This window comes from Diorhabda carinulata, chromosome 9, assembly GCF_026250575.1.
Source record: "Diorhabda carinulata isolate Delta chromosome 9, icDioCari1.1, whole genome shotgun sequence".
Classification (NCBI taxonomy): Eukaryota; Metazoa; Arthropoda; class Insecta; order Coleoptera; family Chrysomelidae; genus Diorhabda; species Diorhabda carinulata.
Window position 1 is genome coordinate 23,117,669 of NC_079468.1, and position 22,190 is coordinate 23,139,858.

The following is a 22,190-nucleotide window of genomic DNA, read 5'->3' on the forward strand; positions in this document are numbered from 1 at the left end:
CGTACTCAGTGATAGTCTGTGGAAGTAATTTCAATGAATAATTACAATCTATGATCACCCTAGGAGAAGTTTGAAGAACAAATTTCGCCATTAATACTTTTCTTAAGATATCTCGACACAAAAAAAAAGAGATATCGACATTAATTTTATGAAAATCGATTAAACAGAATCGGACTTACAGACATTTTTCCCAATCTCCCGTACCTATTATTTGAGAAGATAAATTAAACGTTGTAAAATGAAAAATACTCAGAATTTAAAAAATTTTGTTTTCTTAATTTTATATTTCGAAATACTTATTTCTCTGGACCACTTTTGTTATAATTGTTTTCACTGATATGCGGCCGATATAATAAAATTTCGAATGAGTTCATCCACGTTTTTGAAAGGAGTATTTGAGAAAAAATTGAAATACATTTTCGATATTTTCCACGCTACGCCACACCGAAGGAAAATTTTATCTGCACCAAATAAATCTACAAAAAACATCCGAGTAAATCTAAACAATGGAGGTATACACGTGTATTTCGTACGTCCGTATTTTAATCAGATTTAAACATCTGTTGTTTTATTATAGGAGCAGTGAGGGTGGAATCGTTCACTAGATTACCGCCTCCGTTGCATCCCGCTTCCATGACGGATTCGCATGCCGCCTCCAGTGGCGAAGGGACTGAATGCATTCCAAACACGACATCCGATGAAGATATCCAAGTCGACAAAGTCGGTGAGTGTATAGAGATTTGACGCAGGACTAAGTTTCGTGAATTTCCAAATTAATTTCCTTTCTCTTAGATAAAGTATCGTAAACAAAACAACAATTAAACAATCTGCAAATTTGACTAAAAGTTTAAACGCTCCTAAAAGAATTTAACTTTTCATATTTAGCACTTTTTTTAAATACATATAAACAATTTAATGAAAATTGAACGATGAACTTGATGGAGACTTGATAATAACTAGGATAAAGTGAATTGATAACCAAAAGATGACAGACAGACTAAAAAGACTTGAAATAACTTGACTGTAGGCGAAACTAAATGAAAAACCAAACTAGTATCAGAAAATTGGGAAAATTTCAAGAATTCAAGAAAAAAGACCCGATAAAAGACCAGAAAGGCTTGAAATAATAACTGGAAGGCTGAAAAGTCTCATAAAAGGCTCGAAGAATTTGAATAGCGGGCTAAGAGGAGCTGAAAAGACGTTAGATGATTGAGAAGAAGACGAAAAGAACCGAACTAAACGTATTGGACATGAAGTTATTGCTAAAAGGTCAAAAATATATGGAAGCTGTTAGAAGCACTTGATAACGGAGGTATTCGACTTTACGATGGAAGGACTAGAAGAGGAATTTATCAAGAAGATTCAAATGACTAGAGAAGAATAAAAGAAGGTTATTTTATGTCGAGAAAGTTGGAACAAAAACCCAAAAAGATCGAGAAAAGTCAAGGAAGGCTTGAAATTGATATTGGACAGCAGAACGATCTCATAATATCCTTAGAAGGCTAAAGAAACTTGCAAGGAGACAAAAGTGATCAAAAGAAATTTCAGAAAAACTTGATGAAATTACTAGAAGGACTTGACAAGAAGAATAGAATGTCTAGAAGGACCTGGCGGGAGAGTGAAAGAAAAAACTGAAAGGACTATTTTAAAGACCAGAAAAGCTTGAAATTATTGCTGCAAGGCTTAAGGCTTAAAGAGATTAACAAGACGACTAAAAGAAGTTAACGAGATGGCTAGAGTAAGTTGTAAACCAAACTGAATAGAACTTGTCAAGAAAAATCGAAGCACTTGAAACAAGTATCTTGATGAGATTGCTGGAAAATTGAAAGACAAGTTTAAAGGCTTGGAATTTATACTATGGGACTTGAAGGTCTCAAAGAAGGCTCAAGGATCTTAACAAGAAGAATAAAAGGACTTTTCAAGGAAAACCAAAGGACTTGAAACAAGAATCTTGATGAGATTGCTGGAAAATTGGAAGACAAGTTTAAAGGCTTGGAATTTATACTGTGGGACTTGAAGGTCTCAAAGAAGGCTCAAGGATCTTAACAAGAAGAATAAAAGGACTTGTCAAGGAAAACCAAAGGACTTGAAACAAGAATCTTGATAAGATTGCTGGAAAATTGAAAGACAAGTTTAAAGGCTTGGAATTTATACTGTGGGACTTGAAGGTCTCAAAGAAGGCTCAAGGATCTTAACAAGAAGAATAAAAGGACTTGTCAAGGAAAACCAAAGGACTTGAAACAAGAATCTTGATAAGATTGCTGGAAAATTGAAAGACAAGTTTAAAGGCTTGGAATTTATACTGTGGGACTTGAAGGTCTCAAAGAAGGCTCAAGGATCTTAACAAGAAGAATAAAAGGACTTGTCAAGGAAAACCAAAGGACTTGAAACAAGAATCTTGATAAGATTGCTGGAAAATTGAAAGACAAGTTTAAAGGCTTGGAATTTATACTGTGGGACTTGAAGGTCTCAAAGAAGGCTCAAGGATCTTAACAAGAAGAATAAAAGGACTTGTCAAGGAAAACCAAAGGACTTGAAACAAGAATCTTGATAAGATTGCTGGAAAATTGAAAGACAAGTTTAAAGGCTTGGAATTTATACTGTGGGACTTGAAGGTCTCAAAGAAGGCTCAAGGATCTTAACAAGAAGAATAAAAGGACTTGTCAAGGAAAACCAAAGGACTTGAAACAAGAATCTTGATGAGATTGCTGGAAAATTGGAAGACAAGTTTAAAGGCTTGGAATTTATACTGTGGGACTTGAAGGTCTCAAAGAAGGCTCAAGGATCTTAACAAGAAGAATAAAAGGACTTGTCAAGGAAAACCAAAGGACTTGAAACAAGAATCTTGATAAGATTGCTGGAAAATTGAAAGACAAGTTTAAAGGCTTGGAATTTATACTGTGGGACTTGAAGGTCTCAAAGAAGGCTCAAGGATCTTAACAAGAAGAATAAAAGGACTTGTCAAGGAAAACCAAAGGACTTGAAACAAGAATCTTGATGAGATTGCTGGAAAATTGGAAGACAAGTTTAAAGGCTTGGAATTTATACTGTGGGACTTGAAGGTCTCAAAGAAGGCTCAAGGATCTTAACAAGAAGAATAAAAGGACTTGTCAAGGAAAACCAAAGGACTTGAAACAAGAATCTTGATGAGATTGCTGGAAAATTGGAAGACAAGTTTAAAGGCTTGGAATTTATACTGTGGGACTTGAAGGTCTCAAAGAAGGCTCAAGGATCTTAACAAGAAGAATAAAAGGACTTGTCAAGGAAAACCAAAGGACTTGAAACAAGAATCTTGATAAGATTGCCGGAAAATTGGAAGACAAGTTTAAAGGCTTGGAATTTATACTGATGGGAGACTGAAAGGTCTCAAAGGAGGCTTAAGGATCTTAACAAGAAGAATAAAAGGACTTGTCAAGGAAAACCAAAGGACTTGAAACAAGAATCTTGATGAGATTGCTGGAAAATTGAAAGACAAGTTTAAAGGCTTGGAATTTATACTGTGGGACTTGAAGGTCTCAAAGAAGGCTCAAGGATCTTAACAAGAAGAATAAAAGGACTTGTCAAGGAAAACCAAAGGACTTGAAACAAGAATCTTGATAAGATTGCTGGAAAATTGAAAGACAAGTTTAAAGGCTTGGAATTTATACTATGGGACTTGAAGGTCTCAAAGAAGGCTCAAGGATCTTAACAAGAAGAATAAAAGGACTTGTCAAGGAAAACCAAAGGACTTGAAACAAGAATCTTGATAAGATTGCTGGAAAATTGAAAGACAAGTTTAAAGGCTTGGAATTTATACTGATGGGAGACTGAAAGGTCTCAAAGGAGGCTTAAGGATCTTAACAAGAAGAATAAAAGGACTTGAGAAGAAAAACCAAAGGACTTGAAACAAGAATCTTGATGAGATTGCTGGAAAATTGAAAGACAAGTTTAAAGGCTTGGAATTTATACTGTGGGACTTGAAGGTCTCAAAGAAGGCTTAAGGATCTTCGCAAGAAAAACCAAAGGACTTGAAATAAGGCTTGAAATTTATACTGTAAGACTGAAAGGTTTCAAAGGCTTAAAGATCTTATTAAGAAGACTAATTATACATATTATGTCGATTTATGGATTTCTTAGCTTCTATCCGGATTGATATGTTCTCAAATAAATATCTAATCCAAAGCGATTTTTGGAAATTTATCTATGTCGAAAGAGTCTCCTATATTTAGACATTTACGACTCATAAAAATTATATCAAATTTTTCCTGTAATATATAATCCAGATTCATGACGTTTTACGTCCTTCTAAAACCATTTATTTCATGCGAGTTGAGCCGTAGAGATATATCTGAACGAGAAGGAAATTTTTATTTTACCTTTTAGTTTTTCCGAAAATTTACTATGACTACGGTACAGCGTGGACATTCGTGAAACATTTCCAAAATACATGGCGCAAATATCATCAATAAATGAGTAAGAATTGTCGAAAGTCCAAAGTAATGTACGGAAATTTTGATGATAGCATTACAACAGTGAATAATAGCTTAATAAATTTTCTAGCTGACAAATGTCTTTATATAACGGTAAATAAGTGTAGTTTGATATGCGGGGCGTTAATAAAAAAATAAACGACTATATTTAGATATACGGGAAACTGTAAATGATATCTTTGATGCGTTTTGAATTCGATTTTTTCAACATCAATATTTTTTTCGTAATTTTAATTTGTTTTTGGCGATTATATTTGTAATTTCATCCACCACTATTCACTATTACGTAAGGATATGAATTACTTGGAGAATATTGGCCAGTAATGAAAGTTTTTACTCTTTTTAATTGAATAAATTAGGCAATTTCAGAAAACAGCTGATTACGTCAGTGGGATAAACAATCGATTTTCTCGAATGTGACCGTGTTTTTCTTAGTTTTTCCAGTAGTGAGAGCTTTTTTGTATTGTTTCATGGCGTTAAGAGGACTTCAAATATACGTTTTACGTTTATTTCAGTGAAAAATTTTTGTCCCGATAGAAATCATCCAACAGATCCCATAGGCTGTTTTCCCTTTATCACGTTTATATATCGAATCAAACAACGACGGTTTTGTAATAAAATCGAGACTTTTCAAGCAAATTTTCAATAAAAAACAATGACGGCAACGTTTTCCCTATCAGATTATTAAATTCCAAGCAACAATTTTTGAAATCTGTTGAAGCTGAAACTGAATATTTGTGAAGCTTTTTTTCAAATTAGTCTGTAAGTAACTTTTCGAGCAATTCACAAAATCTGGGACATCTGGTAATAATATTTAAATACAATAATTTTCTTTGTTGCGTTCAACTCTACCGAACGTGAGTGGATACTTTTTAAGGGTGCAAAGTGATACTAGGGAAAACTTAAGCTTCAGGTGGAGTTAACTCTTTTTATTTGATGCGAAGAACTTTAGTCAGAATCCTACTTATTGTCCAAAAGATTTCATTGTAAAAAAATCGACAAAGCCACGATTCCAGATCAAATAAATTAACAAACCACAAAAATTTACCCCACGGCTGCATGGGCATCGGATAATTTTGACAATTCGTACATGGTAATGAAACATTGGGATACTGCCTCACGATCCTCAAATAAAACCTATTTTCAAATTTATCCTACTTTACCTCACCCCCGAATTATATTTTGAAATACACAACTTTTACTCAACAAGTATACTTAGAATGAAAACTGGTCATGGGATATATATCCCGCCCATCTTGCCAGGCTGGGTATTATACAATCATCAGTCTGTAACTGCGATTTCAATAATATTTTTTTCGGATGCAGCAATCATAAAACAAACAATTTGTTCAGTTACTTGTTAAACAAAACTACCTCTAAACCTTACACTCAAATTGATATTTAAATTGTATCATTAAAAAATTCTGTGGGTGATGAACTTACTTCCAAACAATTTTCTTCCACACACACACTCATTCCCAATATTTTCAAATCTCTTCTCCAGTAATTTTGTTGTTTTATATACATTCATTACATTTATATGTACCAACCATCTAATTTTTTCTTATTATATGGATGTTTATACGAAAATAACTGATGGTCTAAATATTATTTGGTACAGTCTTAATATATCGTTTGATTTCAACATTTTCGATACTATTGATACTGCGTCTTCAATGTCTTCCCGCTAATATATTTTCCTTCCATCGTCTTCTTCATTTGTAGCCTTCAAATATTCGATTAATTACATATCTTCTATTCTGTGTCCGTGTATATGTTCCGAATGAACTCAAAAACGAGTCTCAATAATTAATAATAAACTGATCATTAACGTTAATTGTTGTTATTAATCGTAGTTCCCATAAGTCTGAAACAGACAGCGCCTTAAGCGAATTTCTTTACAGAGAACTGTAAAATTTTGTCTTTTACGCCTCATAGATGTCGCCACACTTTAATGTGATATATTTTCTTAGACTACACACTATACATACTTTTTAAATCATTAAGATACAGCCCGGGTCTGCGAGTTAATATTTAACAATGAATTGTGTTTGTTAACAGATGATTTAGATGAAGAAAATGAAGAGTTCCTTCAGAGACTAGCTACGCGTCACTATTATAGCTACACCGCCGCATTAGGGGTTACAGTAGGAGTCGGTTGTCTACTATTGGTGCTCAACATGCTAATTTTCGCAGGCATTTATTATCAACGAGAGAGAGATCGCCATAGACAAAATCAGTCGAGGTAACATTTCACTTTATAACCATTAATTTCAATTCTAGTTATTACGTAATTCGCTATTTCAAACATCTAAAATACCAATAAAAATATACTGCACGAAACTTCTCTCCAAGAAACGTTATTTCCAAAAATTTTACCCATTAAATTATTAAACCGACAGTCAAAAGAGTATCAACAACATGTTCTAAGCGGGTGTGAAATTGTACTTATACGATATTTATCACCATATAACATATTGGAATACGAAGAACCAGTGCTTGGTCAAAACTTTGAAGAGAAAATCAAATCTATCATCAAGTGTCATTCCCACATACTTTGCGGTGTTGATATAAGGTTTTTGAGCATTGTTTATTGTTACTAGGATATTTTGGTTCCTTTTTTCTTAAAGTTAACGAGTAGATTTATTTTCCATCAACTTTCTATGTCATATATCAGTCCAGGTGTTTATCAGGTATATGGATGTTTGTAATTTCACGTTAGCTTCTTCGTGGTATTTTCCTTTGACCGGAATCAGCAATTTTATTGTATTCAAGGACCTAGTACACTACCCTGAGGTATTTAACTTATAATTTAGGCCCTTATAATAAACTTTGTTTTCTTTTAACAACTTTCTGATAATCTCTGTGATTCTATAAACGTAGTCGATGTTTGAGTGCTTTTTTTCATCTATTACATGTTTTAGTCTTTTAAGGAGCAATTTTCCTACAATTTCGCAACAGATAGGATAGGTAACGTCCTTGGAAGGTTTACCTAGCTTAGGTATCGTTATAACTTCTATCTACAGATCATATATTTACATTTATTTTTCCAACATTTCAAATTTTGTTGCAAGTCCAGTGTTTGGACACACTGGACACTTTTGTAGAGAATTCAATTCTGAAACAAACTCGTCCATGGTCGAAGGGATGCTATGAAACGCCACCGAGCTATAAAAATAAAAAATCGGAGTTTCTGTGTTATTTTAAAGGGAAATCTTCACACGCCTCGATCGATGACTTATTAAGAGCCCGAAAAAGCACCCTAATATGCAACAACTATGGTGAAAGAAGGTAAAAAAAATGCTTGAAAGTTACTTTCTTGAAAAACTTGAAAAATTATGACAGGTTTGTATATTATTTGCTGGAACACCACTCCATGATACGATTGAGGAATTTATTTGATGTATGTATGTATTTTAACAAAATACCGTCTACAAATACTTCTAGCAAATATTTGTAGTAGTAGCAAACAACCCAAAGAAAGGGCTCAAAGATCTAGAAGTGGACCACCTGGTGCACATATAGATTCAGTATGAAAGACTGTGCAGGAGGACATCCTAAAATGAACGCTTGAGGAAAATGTTATCGTCTTTTAAGTCGGAGAAATATTCGCCATAAAACGCAACAATTTTCTCAGTCTATTAGCTGCCATACAAGCCATAACAACATAGCCAAAAACCATCACCATAGTCGGCTATAAACATCTATCAAACAATATAAAACCTTAAGTTGTAATACATATGTAACTGAAACTGCATTTTCTTCACAATCACACAGAATTCTTTTTAGAAAATTTCGACAGTTTGCTCGGAAATTACTGGAGAAGCACTACAGTGGAAATGGGCCCCAAAATAGCACATCTTGATGAATACAAAAGAAAAAAGACAACCACAAATGAATTATTTGATTTGATGTAGAACTAGGTGTTGTTTTTTTCGAAAATTCACCATTAGATTGCTTACAAATTGAGATTTTCTTTGTAAACTTTTGGGTAATGGAGAGAAACCAAGTACCAACCAATATTTCAAAATGCAGTACAATGATTACCTCTTAACTATGAAATTGAAAAATTTGTTAATTGTTAGCAGGTCTCGGCAAACCGGTTCAAATTCTAACGCAACGGCCGAAGCCATACCGATGTCTCAAAGACCTTCGACTCCTGGAAGTTCAGCTCAACAATCGCCGATGTTAACAAAAAAAGAAAAAACCGATTTTCCACCTTCGTACACGATGATCCCCGCGAATCTCGATTGCAATACTTTACCTAAAAGAGAAAAACCCCCGCCGCCCGTCCGTACTTCTAGTAACCCACCAGGAGGTACTGTGAAAAAACGTGTCCAGATCCAAGAAATATCCGTATAGCAAGAGGAGAGGGGTGAAAAGAATCCTTCTAAAGCGAGGAAACCGGACATCACCCCTGATTCGGAATTCGATTGTGATTTGGTTTCTGTACAGTTATAACAAGACACTGAAGCTTGTATCGTCGTTTTAATTTGATTGAAACAACTTTTAAATATATATTATTATGAGATTTAAGTGATATCTTTTGTGAATAATGATAATGAACAAACAAAATATTTGTAAATATTTAAATCAATGTCTCGAAATATTCCATCTTTTGAATATGATTCTTTCGTAATTAGTTTTTACCTAGCGATGAAAATATTGTACCAAATTAAGAATTGGGTGGATTATTCATAAACTACTTTCGCAGAAAGGGCAGAAAAAATAAATTTATGTAAATAAGAAAAAAAAAACATATTATTTTGAATAATTAAAAGAAATTGTGTCCGCAAGTCTGCCACAACTTCTAGGTCTTTTCGGAAAACGAAACTCGGTAAAAAACTAAATTGTTCCCGCCTTCAATCAAAAATTCCGGTTGAACCACCCTTAATTACGTAGTAAATATGTCTTTAGACGCCCCGTCATGGATTTGACAATTGATAATGAAGAAAATTTTCAAACATTTTCAATATTTTACAATTCGATTCAGTGATAAGAATTTCAAACTTGTTATTATTGTATAAATTGCTTTATCTACGACCACAAATAAAATTAATTACGATGATTTGTGAATAAAAGTTTCATTAAAACACCCAAAAGACTGGAAAAAAAATAGAATGCTTTTTAAATGGGATAATCTTTTTTATATTTGTGTTTTGTGATTGTAATAATTTTGTACTATGATGTAAAAGTGTTAAACGTCATCGTCTTTTCAAAATATTTTTCAAATTTTGTTCGATAAAACACTGATCGCACTCCTGAAATTGCGGAAATTGCTTGCAGCCCAAAATCTGCTTCAGGAAGTCATATGGCAATTTTTTAGATTGGTTTAACACTAAAAATAATCAATAATATAAACAACTATCCAAATTTCATTGTTAACATTAATTTGAGTAATTAAAATCAATTAGATTTTCTGATTATGTAACTTAAGTTGGAAAATTTTGAAAATATATGTCTGTAATACACATTATTTTCTATTCTTTCCATTCAACTATTTGAGTCACATAAATTTTTTTTTTTTTCAATTTTTTGTATATTCTGTAAAATTTTCTATTTGTGGGCTGCGAGGTGCCAGAGTTAATCCGACAAAATGTGATATATAATTAAAAAAAAGTGTTTTCGAATTTCGATTATTGTTGCGGGCTGAGGAATCAAAATAAAACTGTCCAAGAGTTTTTCAAAATGTCAACGTTTCGATTTTTTTCAAGATTAAATTATATGGGACATTATAACTCAAACAAATAAACAAAAAATTGTGCAATTAAAAGTTAATAATGAAGTAACGTTTTTCGTATTAATAAACACTGCTTCTCACATTCACAATCTCTCACAATTTATGTACACCTTATACAATACACCTAACTTACAATAATTTATTTAATATCACTTAAATAATTTCTGCGATTACTTTTCACTACGACTATACATTTTAAACTAACTCACTGTGTTTAAACAAATCATTTATACACCTAAATAAAATTCTATAAGGTTCTAGAAATTATTTAAAAGAAATAGTATAAATAAACCGCCTGCTATTATAAAACGTTTTAAAAGAAAACTTCAAAAGGAGCTTCCGCTATTTATAAAAAATGTGAAATGTTGTAGTTTAGGTGTTTTGTCTTTGATTTGGGCGAATAAGTTGTTTATTGGGCAGAATGCCCGCTCAAAATTATTTGACGAGTGTTTTTCAAGTTTCTCCGATAATCCTCTAATGTTACTTTCGTTTCGAGGTTCCTGTATTACATTATAATTGCTCTCTTTTAAAATTTCATTAACCATCTCTCTTGGATAACCATCTACTTTGAGAATTTGTCTTATTTTATTATTATCAGTATCGATATAGTGTTTTTTGATGTGGTCGTAGATGAAATATCGTCTGACACTCGTGCGCGAAGTACCTTTGCGCTACGCTCGTGCCTTTTTTCGCAACTCGTGCGCAAAAATATCACTTTACGTACTTGTATCATAAATAATCATTATCAGTTCATGATTTATTTATATTCAGTGTCATTATTAATGAACGAAACACTATTATTTAAACCAAGACTGTTGACATGTGTCAAAATTGTTGACATGTGTCAAGACTGTTGACATGTGTCTATTATTTCTATTAACTCCTAATTGATGGTTTATGTGAGTATTTTTTTAAAAATTTTGATCTTTTTTATAAAAGTTTTTTTTTTAAATATAATTATATACTAAATGAAAGGAATGAATTAATTTCGATTAAAAAACAAACATCTTATGGTATATATTGTAGAACAAAAATTGAATTTTGTAAAAAAAATATGTTTTTGCATGTATTGATCCTTGTAGAAGTGTAATTACTTCAATTTATAGTCACAAAGTTGACTCTAAACGTTTTTATCTTGTAAATAAATCGTTTTGTACATAAATTATTAAAATAAATACAAAAAATATTGAATAATTTGTATCATTCCAACCAAACACCCATATTTAATCCAATGAACAAGGCGAAATGATTAAAATGTTGTTTATTCGATTCCAAAAGCTCGGAGTAGGTTGTCCGCATTAGTATTTTTCATTTTTTCCGTAGTCAAATATAAAAAACTTTATATTTCGTTATTTATAACGTGTATAGAAAATTCTAATACACCGTTTTGTAAAAAAATCACAGCTCAAAAAAATATCTCGTTACGTTTTTTGAACCTTACCGTTTAAAAAAATATATTTGAGGTTAGATTTTGATAATTTTGAGATAAACTTCATTTTTTCTCATGAATTATATAACTCGTGAATGAATATTAAGCACTATGAAATTAATAATATGAGTTTTTATAGAAAATTAACTGCCCTACAAAAAAGGTTTATTATAAGTTTTCGAGTAAACGAAGCGTTTCAAAGATATTTACGATCGAACTTTGAGGTATATTGATATTAAAAGTTTTTGCATTTGCATTTACCCAATCTTCTCTTAAATAAGAATAATAGAATAGAAAATATGATAAAAAATGTGGGAACATACGTTAATGTGGTTTATTCTATACAATTAAGTTGTCCTCACGCTAGAATTGTATTGGTCTCTTTAATAAATCTCGAAAATCACTTCAACTTCCTCTATTTTCAATTAAGGCAATAGCTTTCCACATATTTTCAGCCGTAGTAGCAATTTCAATGCTTTTTCTGAACGAAATTAATATGAAATATATTCACAGTAAAATTCCATATATGAATCAATATTTGCTAGTCCAGCCCTGTTTTACCACATATATTTTCTCGCGCCATTTAGTATTATAAACACATTATTTACCCCTGTAGTAATTAAACAATGTCATGAAAATTTTTTGTCTTCAACTTTTATGGCGGTTTTTTATCATGACTACAGTAATCAGGAGCTGGAAACCAATAAAAAATTTATGACAAAAAATACACGAGACTATTACATTTTTATACTCAAAATTGTTACAACCTAAAACAAACATGATTTCATTGTTTCATCAGTAGTTTCTTGAATTTTATATCATATATGAAATTGATAAAATCTCGTTTAAAACTATCTTTAATATTATAATACAACTGATTTCATTACTAGTCTTTAATTATATTTTCAGTTTTATAAATGTATAATGATCATGTTTTAACATACACCGTCATCTATGACAATTATAAAGTACTAAGTTGATAATTTTCAGTATTAAATTACAGTTTACAGTCTTTTTTGAACTACAGTAGTACTTAATACCGTAAGATGGCGATAGTATATACAAAATAGGATATTTTTGCTTACTATGGGAGTCGCTACAATCGCCGTAAACAAAAAATCGATAAATATGGTGGTTATATGTGTTCGTGTGTGATAGGTTGTCAATTGCTTTTTTTAAAAATACGGTAAGTACTCGCGTGATTTTTTGTTTAAGTACTACTTCAGATATTATAACTGTACTATAAACATGAATCATTGTGTGTATAAAGTTATTGTATGTTGTCTTGTAATACCACTGAAAATTGTTGACATATTCGAATTTAACTGACATGTGGGCGTATTTTTAATGTCAAAAACCTCCAAAGCACATATTGAAACTAGTTTCTAACTATTTTCCGAATATTTTTGATTTTACTTCTATCAAACCACAATTCTTCGTATTAATTTTAATTCATAGTTAAATTAATAGGTTGTGTAGGTAACCTATAAATTCGTTCGTACGTGGATAGATTCACTATATTGTTAGCGGCTTTTCATTTATTTTGATAAACAATTATTCGAGTGCTAAGCAAAGTCTAATCTATAGTTAGTTGGAATGTTGATATTGTCACTGATTGCCAATGGGTTTCTTTCGAGTAACTTGGAATTTCTATTGGGAGTGCCTAATTAGCATGTTAACAAGGATTTTACCTGTTTATTATAATTTCAATGTACTTATACTGATACAAGAGATATTGAATTGAATCATTTTTACGTGAAAAATTATTATAACTTTAATTAGATTGCTAAAAAATAGTATAATTTCCTTTTTTTTAATAAGAGCAAGGCTAAATTATTTAGTGATTTATTTATTTTATGGATATGTACATTCTTATTGTTTTTGTTTACGTTACCAAAAGATGATACATTGTTTTCCATTTTATAAACGGTGATTTTCATATTAATGTTTACTCAACTGATAAAATAACTTACAAGTATTGTCATTGTTACAATCATTATACACCATTGTACACAATTAATTTCAATTAAATTATAATAATTATGAATTAAAAGAATATGTTTCTAGCAACAATTACTTATTTATCGATATATACTACGGGGGAGGTTAAAAAGTTTTAAAAATAGTGGTTATTTTAAAGTTATACAAAAACTTGATTATTTTCAATATAAAGCAACTCCTGTTAAATTGTGCATTTATTTTTAATAACACATATCATGCTGTAATTAAAAAAAAACATGTATGTGACGTCATCGGTACTAATTTGAATAAATAATAAAAATTTATTAGTTACATGAATTAATAATATATCACGAATATATAATCCAGGCAAATGTAAAGAAAAAATTGTTTTTTTATACATAATGTGGTAAGAAAATATGGTAAATCCATTTTTATAGTTGCTGTTTCGATTCCAACTAGTAGTGATGCTCCTTATATATTAAAACGTATAGTAACATAAAATTTTGTGCAAAAAAGTGTTGAAGGAGTCCCAGAAATGTTATAATTAGTTTCTAGTGTTAATTTAGTGAGTTGAAAAACTGTTTGCAAGTAGTTTTAGTGAGGAAATGAGTCAGATAAGAAGGAATAACGATCGAGATGAACTTTGACTTCAAAAACGTATACATGGCGAATTTTATAGAACTCAATAATATACCGACAACTTTCTTCCTGTGCTTTATTGGGTTGTGATTTATTTTGGGATTTTTGGCCGCTACAAATCTTCTTTGTTTACCTCTTCCCCGAAAATCAGGGGTCCAATTTGAACTAGTCCCGGTTTTTTTAGAAATTCCTCGTCATTACTTGCAACTAAAGTAGTTTTTTGATAAGGTTTTCGAAAAATTTTTAGATTATGTTGTTAAGTTTAGTATCGAATTTGTGAGCTGAGGAGACTTTGCAAAACATTCATGGTTTAGTTCGGGACCAGAAGTATTTCTGCAAAGTTAAATATCCCTCCTTGCTCAGTGTAACCTAACCAGAACGCAGAAGTTTTTTTTAGCTGCATATACTTTTCTCGGCCATTTTTTCAATTCTAGGAAGAGAAAATAATCCGAGGGTGCTAAATCTGGCGAATATACGGCCGTTTTTACTTGATTTCTTCGCTCAAACGTTGCAATAAGTTTCCATAATACTCACCGTTGATTGTTTTGAAAATGATGATTAAATATTATAATTCCGGTTTATTTTCATCTCGTTCCTCGTATATGTTTCGTTTTATTTATCTGTATAATTGGAAAAAATCAAACTCTGGTTGTAACTGAAAAGTTACCTTGAAAGATCTATTGAATAACCAGTTTGATAATAATTAATTTAGTTTGTATATTTAACTTATTAAACTGTATAAAGTAACGGATATTATTAAAATATTTATATTAATTATTGGTATTTATAGCAGCTTATTACCTAACTGAAATAAATATCGTATTAAAAGCACGCTAGAGATTTTCTTAGACGTTTTAAATTTAACCTAATTCACGCCAAAATATATTAAATCAACGTACCCCATGAAAACGATTAATACGAGGGTGTTACCAAAGGTAAAGCTATATCGTGGAGGGTAGGTGCTAGGCTAAATCCAATAAGGCTGCTGTGCAACTCCACTATCGAGCTCAGAGTTCGGTCCGAGACTCCGGAGCTAAACTAAGTTTAGTTTAGCTCTGTTAGTTCGTGGTCGACACGACTACACGTAGAAATTATCCACAGCAACTTAGTTTAGCTCTTGGTCGATAATCCGCTTTATGATGAAGATTGTATCCAACACAACCGCAAATACTGTAGAGTTTCCAGTGAAGAGCATCGGTTTCGGATGCGATTGTACAGAAATCAATAGTGAGACTTGTTGAACTCATTTCTAAAGCTTCTAATGGCACAATTGAAACGAGAAACGTTTAGTTATCGAATGGCGATGCAGACTTACAGTTATAGAGAGCGACGTCTTAGTTTTGCTCGCAAGAAATTGAAACAAACATAGTCGACAAAGGAAAAGTTATGGCGACTGTGTTTTGGGGAGTATTTTCCATCGATTCCATGCAACCTGGAATGACCATTAACTCGAAACAGATATAACATTGACCAAACACCTTCAAGACATCGCTTTGGACTCCGGATTTAGCTCCCAGTGATTATCTCTTCCGCAAGGTAAGGGAGTAAACGCTTCGATAGCGACTTCGAAATCCAAGTCCTCAACGGATTGGCGGGAGACTTCTTCTTAGGAATAGAGAAGTTGAAGCACCGCATCGATAAGTGCGTCGAAAAAAATGGAGAATATGTTGAAAAATAGACAACAGCGTAATTTTTTTAACGAGGTTTAAGTTATTACAACCCTTGTACATTTTTTTTCCGAATAGATGATGTGCTAATAATTCTGAGAATTCTTTAAGTCAAATTGCTAATGAAAATATATTATTTGCTTCTATCTTGATCCATACAACTCAAGTATTTAGTCACCACGCTTTGCTCGACACAATTCATAATGTAATTTAATGTAATTCGGGATTTTTTGTCAACAGGTTCGAATTGATCGGTTTCTCAACTAGATTTTTTTGCTTACGAGTGTATTTCTTAGAAAATAAACGGAAATTCGGTAATTTAATATGTTGTTTATCATTTACAAGTTATTTCATTAACATAATATTCGTAACTTAATTTTTGTTGTAAAATAATTTATTGCAAAATGTGATTAATCGATTTAGTATGTGTTACATTTATTTAAAATAATTTGATGATGAATTGATTGGCATTTCCTGGCATTAAATCTCGACGTGTTATGACATTTGTTTGATATTAGTTGAGTCAATTGCATTTGTACGTCTTATCAGTTGTGAAAGAATGTATTCGCGATAATTTGAATAAACAATGGGCTAACAACAAGAATATGTTTAAACATTTTTAACGCGACGAAAAAACAAAGGTAATCGGAAAATTGCGACAAACTGGATTTATTTCAACCGAAAATTTTGGGAGCGCAGCTCTAGACTGAAACAAAAAAATTAGAGAATAAAAACATGCGAAAAGACAATATCAAAGTTTTCCGAGAACCGCTAAGAATATTCTTTCATAACCGAATCGGACAGGCTTCGCGTTCCATGTCGTGGACGAGTTCGTAACAATATAATCGTTTTGGGTTTGAAGTTCGTTATTACAAGATACATTACCCACGGATCTAAGTTTAAATATTGTTAAAATCGATCTGAAATCTCGCAGTTTTTCATTTTTCCAAGAAACAGGAAGTATTTGCAAAAATGTGGCATTAAAATGGTATTTTTATAATTAACAGCCAATTTATTGAGTTCTTGAAAGTTGATGATGTTTGATATTTCTGGTTCAGATTCAAAAACGATTTCAGAATGTACGGTTACTGATGAATTTCGTGATTGAGCTACCGTAGATGCTTTTCCAACAAGGGCGGAGCAGGTACAGGATTTTCTTCTATATGTGGTATTAGAGCAGATGTGGACGGAAGGTCAGGATAAGTTGTATTCTGAATTTTCACCTCTTGAGTGGATTCACGATAACAAAACGAGTCGGCATCTCGTTTACAACTTGTTGTAGCCATTTTGCACATATCTATGCAGTGGAGAATGTCGTATACGATGAGCGATGCAAGAAACACTGTTCACACTCCCTCTTACTCCTCTTTCTGCACCATTAACGCGCGAAAACCGACGTTGATTGGGCGCCCAAATTTTATTTCTGTTCATCCGTGTTATCAACATCATCAACAGGCCATTTCGTATCGTGAGTTTATACTTGAATGGAAAGGGCAACGCAAAGGGGTCAAACCTAGTATAATGAATGATGAATATTCATATTCCAGCATCTTTTACATTTTGACTAACGCCTTTCAATAGTATATCGCAAGAAATTGAAATAGACAACGGTTCTAATGATAATAAAATTTTTTCGTAGGTACCGTGGTCCATTTTCGCGATAAACTAACCCTATGGTGAAAGTAAAAGACGAGCCTCCAATGGCAGAACCCAATTCTGCACCAAATCCCCATTCTTCATCCACACCGTCTAATAATCCCCCACCGAATCACTACCCTCGTAAGAATCGTCCGCATTTCAACCATCATCATCACTCGCCTTTACAACATTTCACCCATTACCACCCTTGTTCCTATTCGCCGGAGAACGCGGAGGGTGCGAACGGGGCTACAACACCTGCGAGGTTCTATTTCGGACCGGGGTTCGAACCTCAACAACAAATACCAGGAGGTGGTGGATATTCGGCGCCTAGTCAAGGGCAAGGGAATGAATACGTTGTATTGTTTCATGTTAATCCAGGAGTTACCATTAGTTTTCAGATGGGAGAAAATATGGAAATATTGAGAGGTAAGTTTGATTTTATATTAATTCAACAGAAAAATATATTTTAAATACTGTAAATTACTGTAACTTATTAACACTTCTTGAGAGGTTTGTACCGCTTTCATCCTCAACATATTCCATGAGGAGGCATGTTGTAATCAATACATCTACGGTTTAAACACAATATATCGTCACATGGTTATTATATAGCAATTTTTCGATAATAACCTCTGATTTATCAAGCGAATAAAGCAAATTGTTTGCTTATTAATTGATAAATTTGGGTTTTTGCATAGCATAACCACAATACACATCGTTGGTATTCGTAACTTGTCAATGTTCAATTTGAATTCAGTACGGGAATCTCCACCTACGAGGATCATCCCCCGAAATAGGAAAACACAAAAATTGTCTACGTAATCTCCTAATAAGTTCGATACCAGATAAGAATCGTCAAGCTCCTCAAAATAGCCATAAACTGCAGACATCAGCTCTTCATTGTTGGAATATCTTTGAAAACTAAGCAATTATTTCTGGGAACAGTAACTAATCGTAAAGGCTGCATCTGGTGACAATTCAAACTTAAATTCATTAATTTTGGCCATCGAAATAACGGATATAGGAGCTGGTGCATTGTCTTGATGAAACAACAATGAAAATTATCTCAAAAAAAACGTCGCCATAACCTTGCCTGCAGATGGAAGGGCCTTTGTCTTCTTTGGAACTGGTTCTCCATTGTTTCGATTGCTCTTTCGCTTCGAGTGGGAAGTGATGGACCCACGTTTCTTCCTTCATGATTATGAAACAACTTTATTTCTGGGAAATTTTACCAGACACTCGATGGAAACATCTCCACGACGCTTTTTTTGTTCCAATGCGAGCAAACGCGGCACCCATCTTCAGTACAGCTTTCTACTTTCAGTGGACGATCATCCAGTGGATTTTCTTCAAAATTTCTAGAGTAGTCACTTCGTTTGATCGAACAACGTGGTGTCTTCAAATTTGGAACATATGCTGCATAGATTACATACTTTCTAATACAGCAACTACCGCCATCTCTTGATCAGGCCAGCTAGTACTGGCCTACTGTCTCTCTGACGTTGGCGTTAACCATATTCGAAGCTATACAGTCCCTTTACCAAGCAAAAAAGTTCACCAGCTCTTCTTATACCGATCTAGTTTGAAATATTTCTGAGCCACGAGTCGTCTTGCTTTCTTCCAAATCCACAACGTTTAATTTTTCTTTTAAGTATGGGTTGTAATAGACGATATATATTATTTCGCAAAATATGACCAAGTTATAATGTCTGTCAATATTTTACCATTTCACGTCTCTCAGTTTCGTCTGTGGTGAATATTCGCTGTAATAAATTCTTTCCTTCCTCTTCATACCGCTGCAGGAGACGCGTACAAACTTCCCAGCTTGTCAAATAGTCTTAGCACCCATCAGGATGAAATTTTGCTTGATACTATCTATGCTGATGTCCACTTCTTCAGCCATATCGCGTACACTACTGCTTCAGACTTTTTCTACAGCGCTGACGTTCTCATCGGATCCGAGTCAAGTTTGTCACCACTTCTTGGCACCATTCATATACTTGTGTCTTCATCCCGAGTAATTTTTGATACATTTTCGAGGGTTTCATATTATCTTTGACCAAAAAAAAAAGAATAATGATGCATTGCGCAACAGATTCAAGCTCAAGGTTATTGAAAAATTCCAGGAATCGCCCTCGTATACGTAATATTATGTTTTAACGCATCTTTACAATACAAATAACGGATAATTAAAAAAAAAAGTGAACAAATACACACATACATTGCATACATTACATAATAGATTCCTTTCCTGCGAACCGATGATCCAGACAATGGTGTTCTGAATTTTTAATAATAAACCACAAACAAATAATGCAAAATAACTTTCTTTCTTTTCTTGCCAACACATCAGCAGAGTTCATTCATCCGGAATATAAGTATGAATCAGTAGCGTCGTTGCGTGTTTTCGCAAAGGTTCCTATCAAATAATTGTACTGAATTAACCAATAATAGTTATTTATACTACAACTGAGAACATTGAAGAAGATATCGAAAAGATCGAAGAATCAGAAAATATATAACAATTGGTATTAATAAAACACAATTAAATACAGGCAAAAAAAGGAGAAAAGAATGGATGAACGAACTATCACTGATGAAAGATCATTTGAAAGTGACGATTAGAACAAGTACAAAGAGATGCTACGAACAATAAGAAAGAAAATTTCAATATTTATAAGAAAGTTGGAGAAATAGTAGGAAGCTGGTTACAAAAAAGGGTCTACATACGAATACGCCCCTTCAATGTACTCCCTCCCCTTGTCACGCACCTTTCCGTACGTTTTTTTCCATTGATCGAAGCAGTGCTGGAAGTCTTCTTTGGAAAAGCTCTGGTATATCGCTTCCATCGGATCCCTTTCAATGCAGATCTTTTTTTTAAACCTCCCAACGTTCCAAGGAATCTGAGCGGACCCGTTGACGCGAGAGCTTTTGGTCAGGAGTCAGATTTTTTTGGCATCAACTTCGCACAGCCTTTGGTCATGATTTACAGACTCGGCAATCATCCAGATGCTCATTCGACGATCTGCTTGCACAATTTGGTTGATTTTGATCATTGTTTCCGGATTTGAAACAGTCACAGGGTGACCTAGGCGCTGGTCATCTTCAGTGTCCTCACTAAAGCGTTTACACCACTCAAAAACAAGCGCACGAGATGAAGAATTGTGCCCATAGATCTCTTACAATATTTTATAGCACTCAGTGGGAGTTTTCATGGTTTTCGGTACGAGAAAAAAAACACGTTCGTGTCAAACCGCTACTGCACAAATACTATAAGCCTCTAGGCGTGTAGTTTCTTTAGATTGCAAAATAATCATAGACTTAAAGGAAATTAGGAAGATGGACAGTATACAACAAATTTTTGATGGTAACGGAATAGGAAGATCAACAACGAGTAATTTGAAAAGTGGATTAGATATAACAATAGAAGAAATCAAACATGTACTCAAAAATTGGACGAAAAATAAGGCACCTGGACCTAAAGAACTACTTAAGCTGTTTGAGGAAGACCAATTACAAATACTGGCAAATCTTTTTAGTACTATTTATGAAACAGGCAGAAACAATCCCCAAGAAGGGAAATGCTCGAAAATTCGAGGAATATCTGACTATATCACTAATGAATCACACGGTGAAGACATTTTTGAAAGTTATACACAATAGAACTCATCGAAAACCGGAGGAGGGTATGAGTGATACTCAATTTGGTTTTAGAAGTGGACCTGGTACTCGGGATGCCCTTTGCAGTTTTAATGTATTAGTCCAACGCTGCCTTGATGTTGACAGGCACGGATATTAAAAATATTGTGACTTGGAACTCTGTGGGAAAAATTTTGGAACGCGAGTAACTTAAAATCTAGTTGGAATTTGAAAAAAAGTGCTGGATCAACAAGTGTACAGCTCAATATTCTCTACAGATTGGTCTTTAAACATTTTTTCCTAACCTCAAAATTTTCAACGTAAAAGGGGTTCACGTTTCCAAAGACATTTTGAATTGCGGATAATTCGAAAACTAGAAGGATTCCGATGTGGAATCCTTCTAGTTTTGGAGCATACAAATGTGGAGCATACATTGTGTACAAAAATGGTTTCAATTTTTTCCTAACCTCAAAATTTCCATTATAAAATGGGTTTGAACGCTTAAAAATAATTTGAATCGCGAATAATTTGAAAACTACGAGGAATTCGGTACAAACTGCTGGGACACAAAATGTGGAGCACAAAATTTTGTACAAAAATGGTTTCAATTTTTTGCTAACCTCAAAATTTCCATTATAAAATGGGTTTGAACGCTTAAAAATAATTTGAATCGCGAATAATTTGAAAACTACGAGGAATTCGGTACAAACTGCTGGGACACAAAATGTGGAGCACAAAATTTTGTACAAAAATGGTTTCAATTTTTTGCTAACCTCAAAATTTCCATTATAAAATGGATTTGAACGCTCAAAAATATTTTGAATCGCGAATAATTCGTAAACTACGAGGAATTCGATACAAACTGCTGAGACACAAAATGTGGAGCATACATTGTGTACAAAAATGGTTTCAATTTTTTCCTAACCTCAAAATTTCCATTATAAAATGGGTTTGAACGCTTAAAAATAATTTGAATCGCGAATAATTTGAAAACTACGAGGAAT

General features: G+C 33.1%; 2 protein-coding genes across 4 annotated transcripts in view; both read left to right on the forward strand.

The window, feature by feature from the left end:
• The window catches only part of LOC130897737 (neuroligin-4, X-linked-like), a 245,898-nt gene extending 234,498 nt beyond the window's left edge, over positions 1-11,400 (forward strand). For 2 of the 3 annotated variants that reach the window (XM_057806607.1, XM_057806608.1), the window contains 3 exons: positions 578-724; positions 6,531-6,714; positions 8,555-11,400. In XM_057806607.1, the coding sequence (XP_057662590.1) occupies positions 578-724; positions 6,531-6,714; positions 8,555-8,831 (608 nt within the window). In that variant the 3' untranslated portion in view covers positions 8,832-11,400. The remainder of the gene's footprint in view (positions 1-577; positions 725-6,530; positions 6,715-8,554) is intronic. The other variant, XM_057806609.1, reaches the window with a different exon arrangement.
• Positions 11,401-12,759: 1,359 nt separating this feature from the next.
• LOC130897753 (fibronectin type-III domain-containing protein 3A) overlaps positions 12,760-22,190 on the forward strand; it is a 116,530-nt gene continuing 107,099 nt past the window's right edge. The window contains exons 1-2 of the mRNA XM_057806636.1: positions 12,760-12,824; positions 17,546-17,973. Of these exons, the coding sequence (XP_057662619.1) occupies positions 17,580-17,973 (394 nt within the window). The 5' untranslated portion in view covers positions 12,760-12,824; positions 17,546-17,579. The remainder of the gene's footprint in view (positions 12,825-17,545; positions 17,974-22,190) is intronic.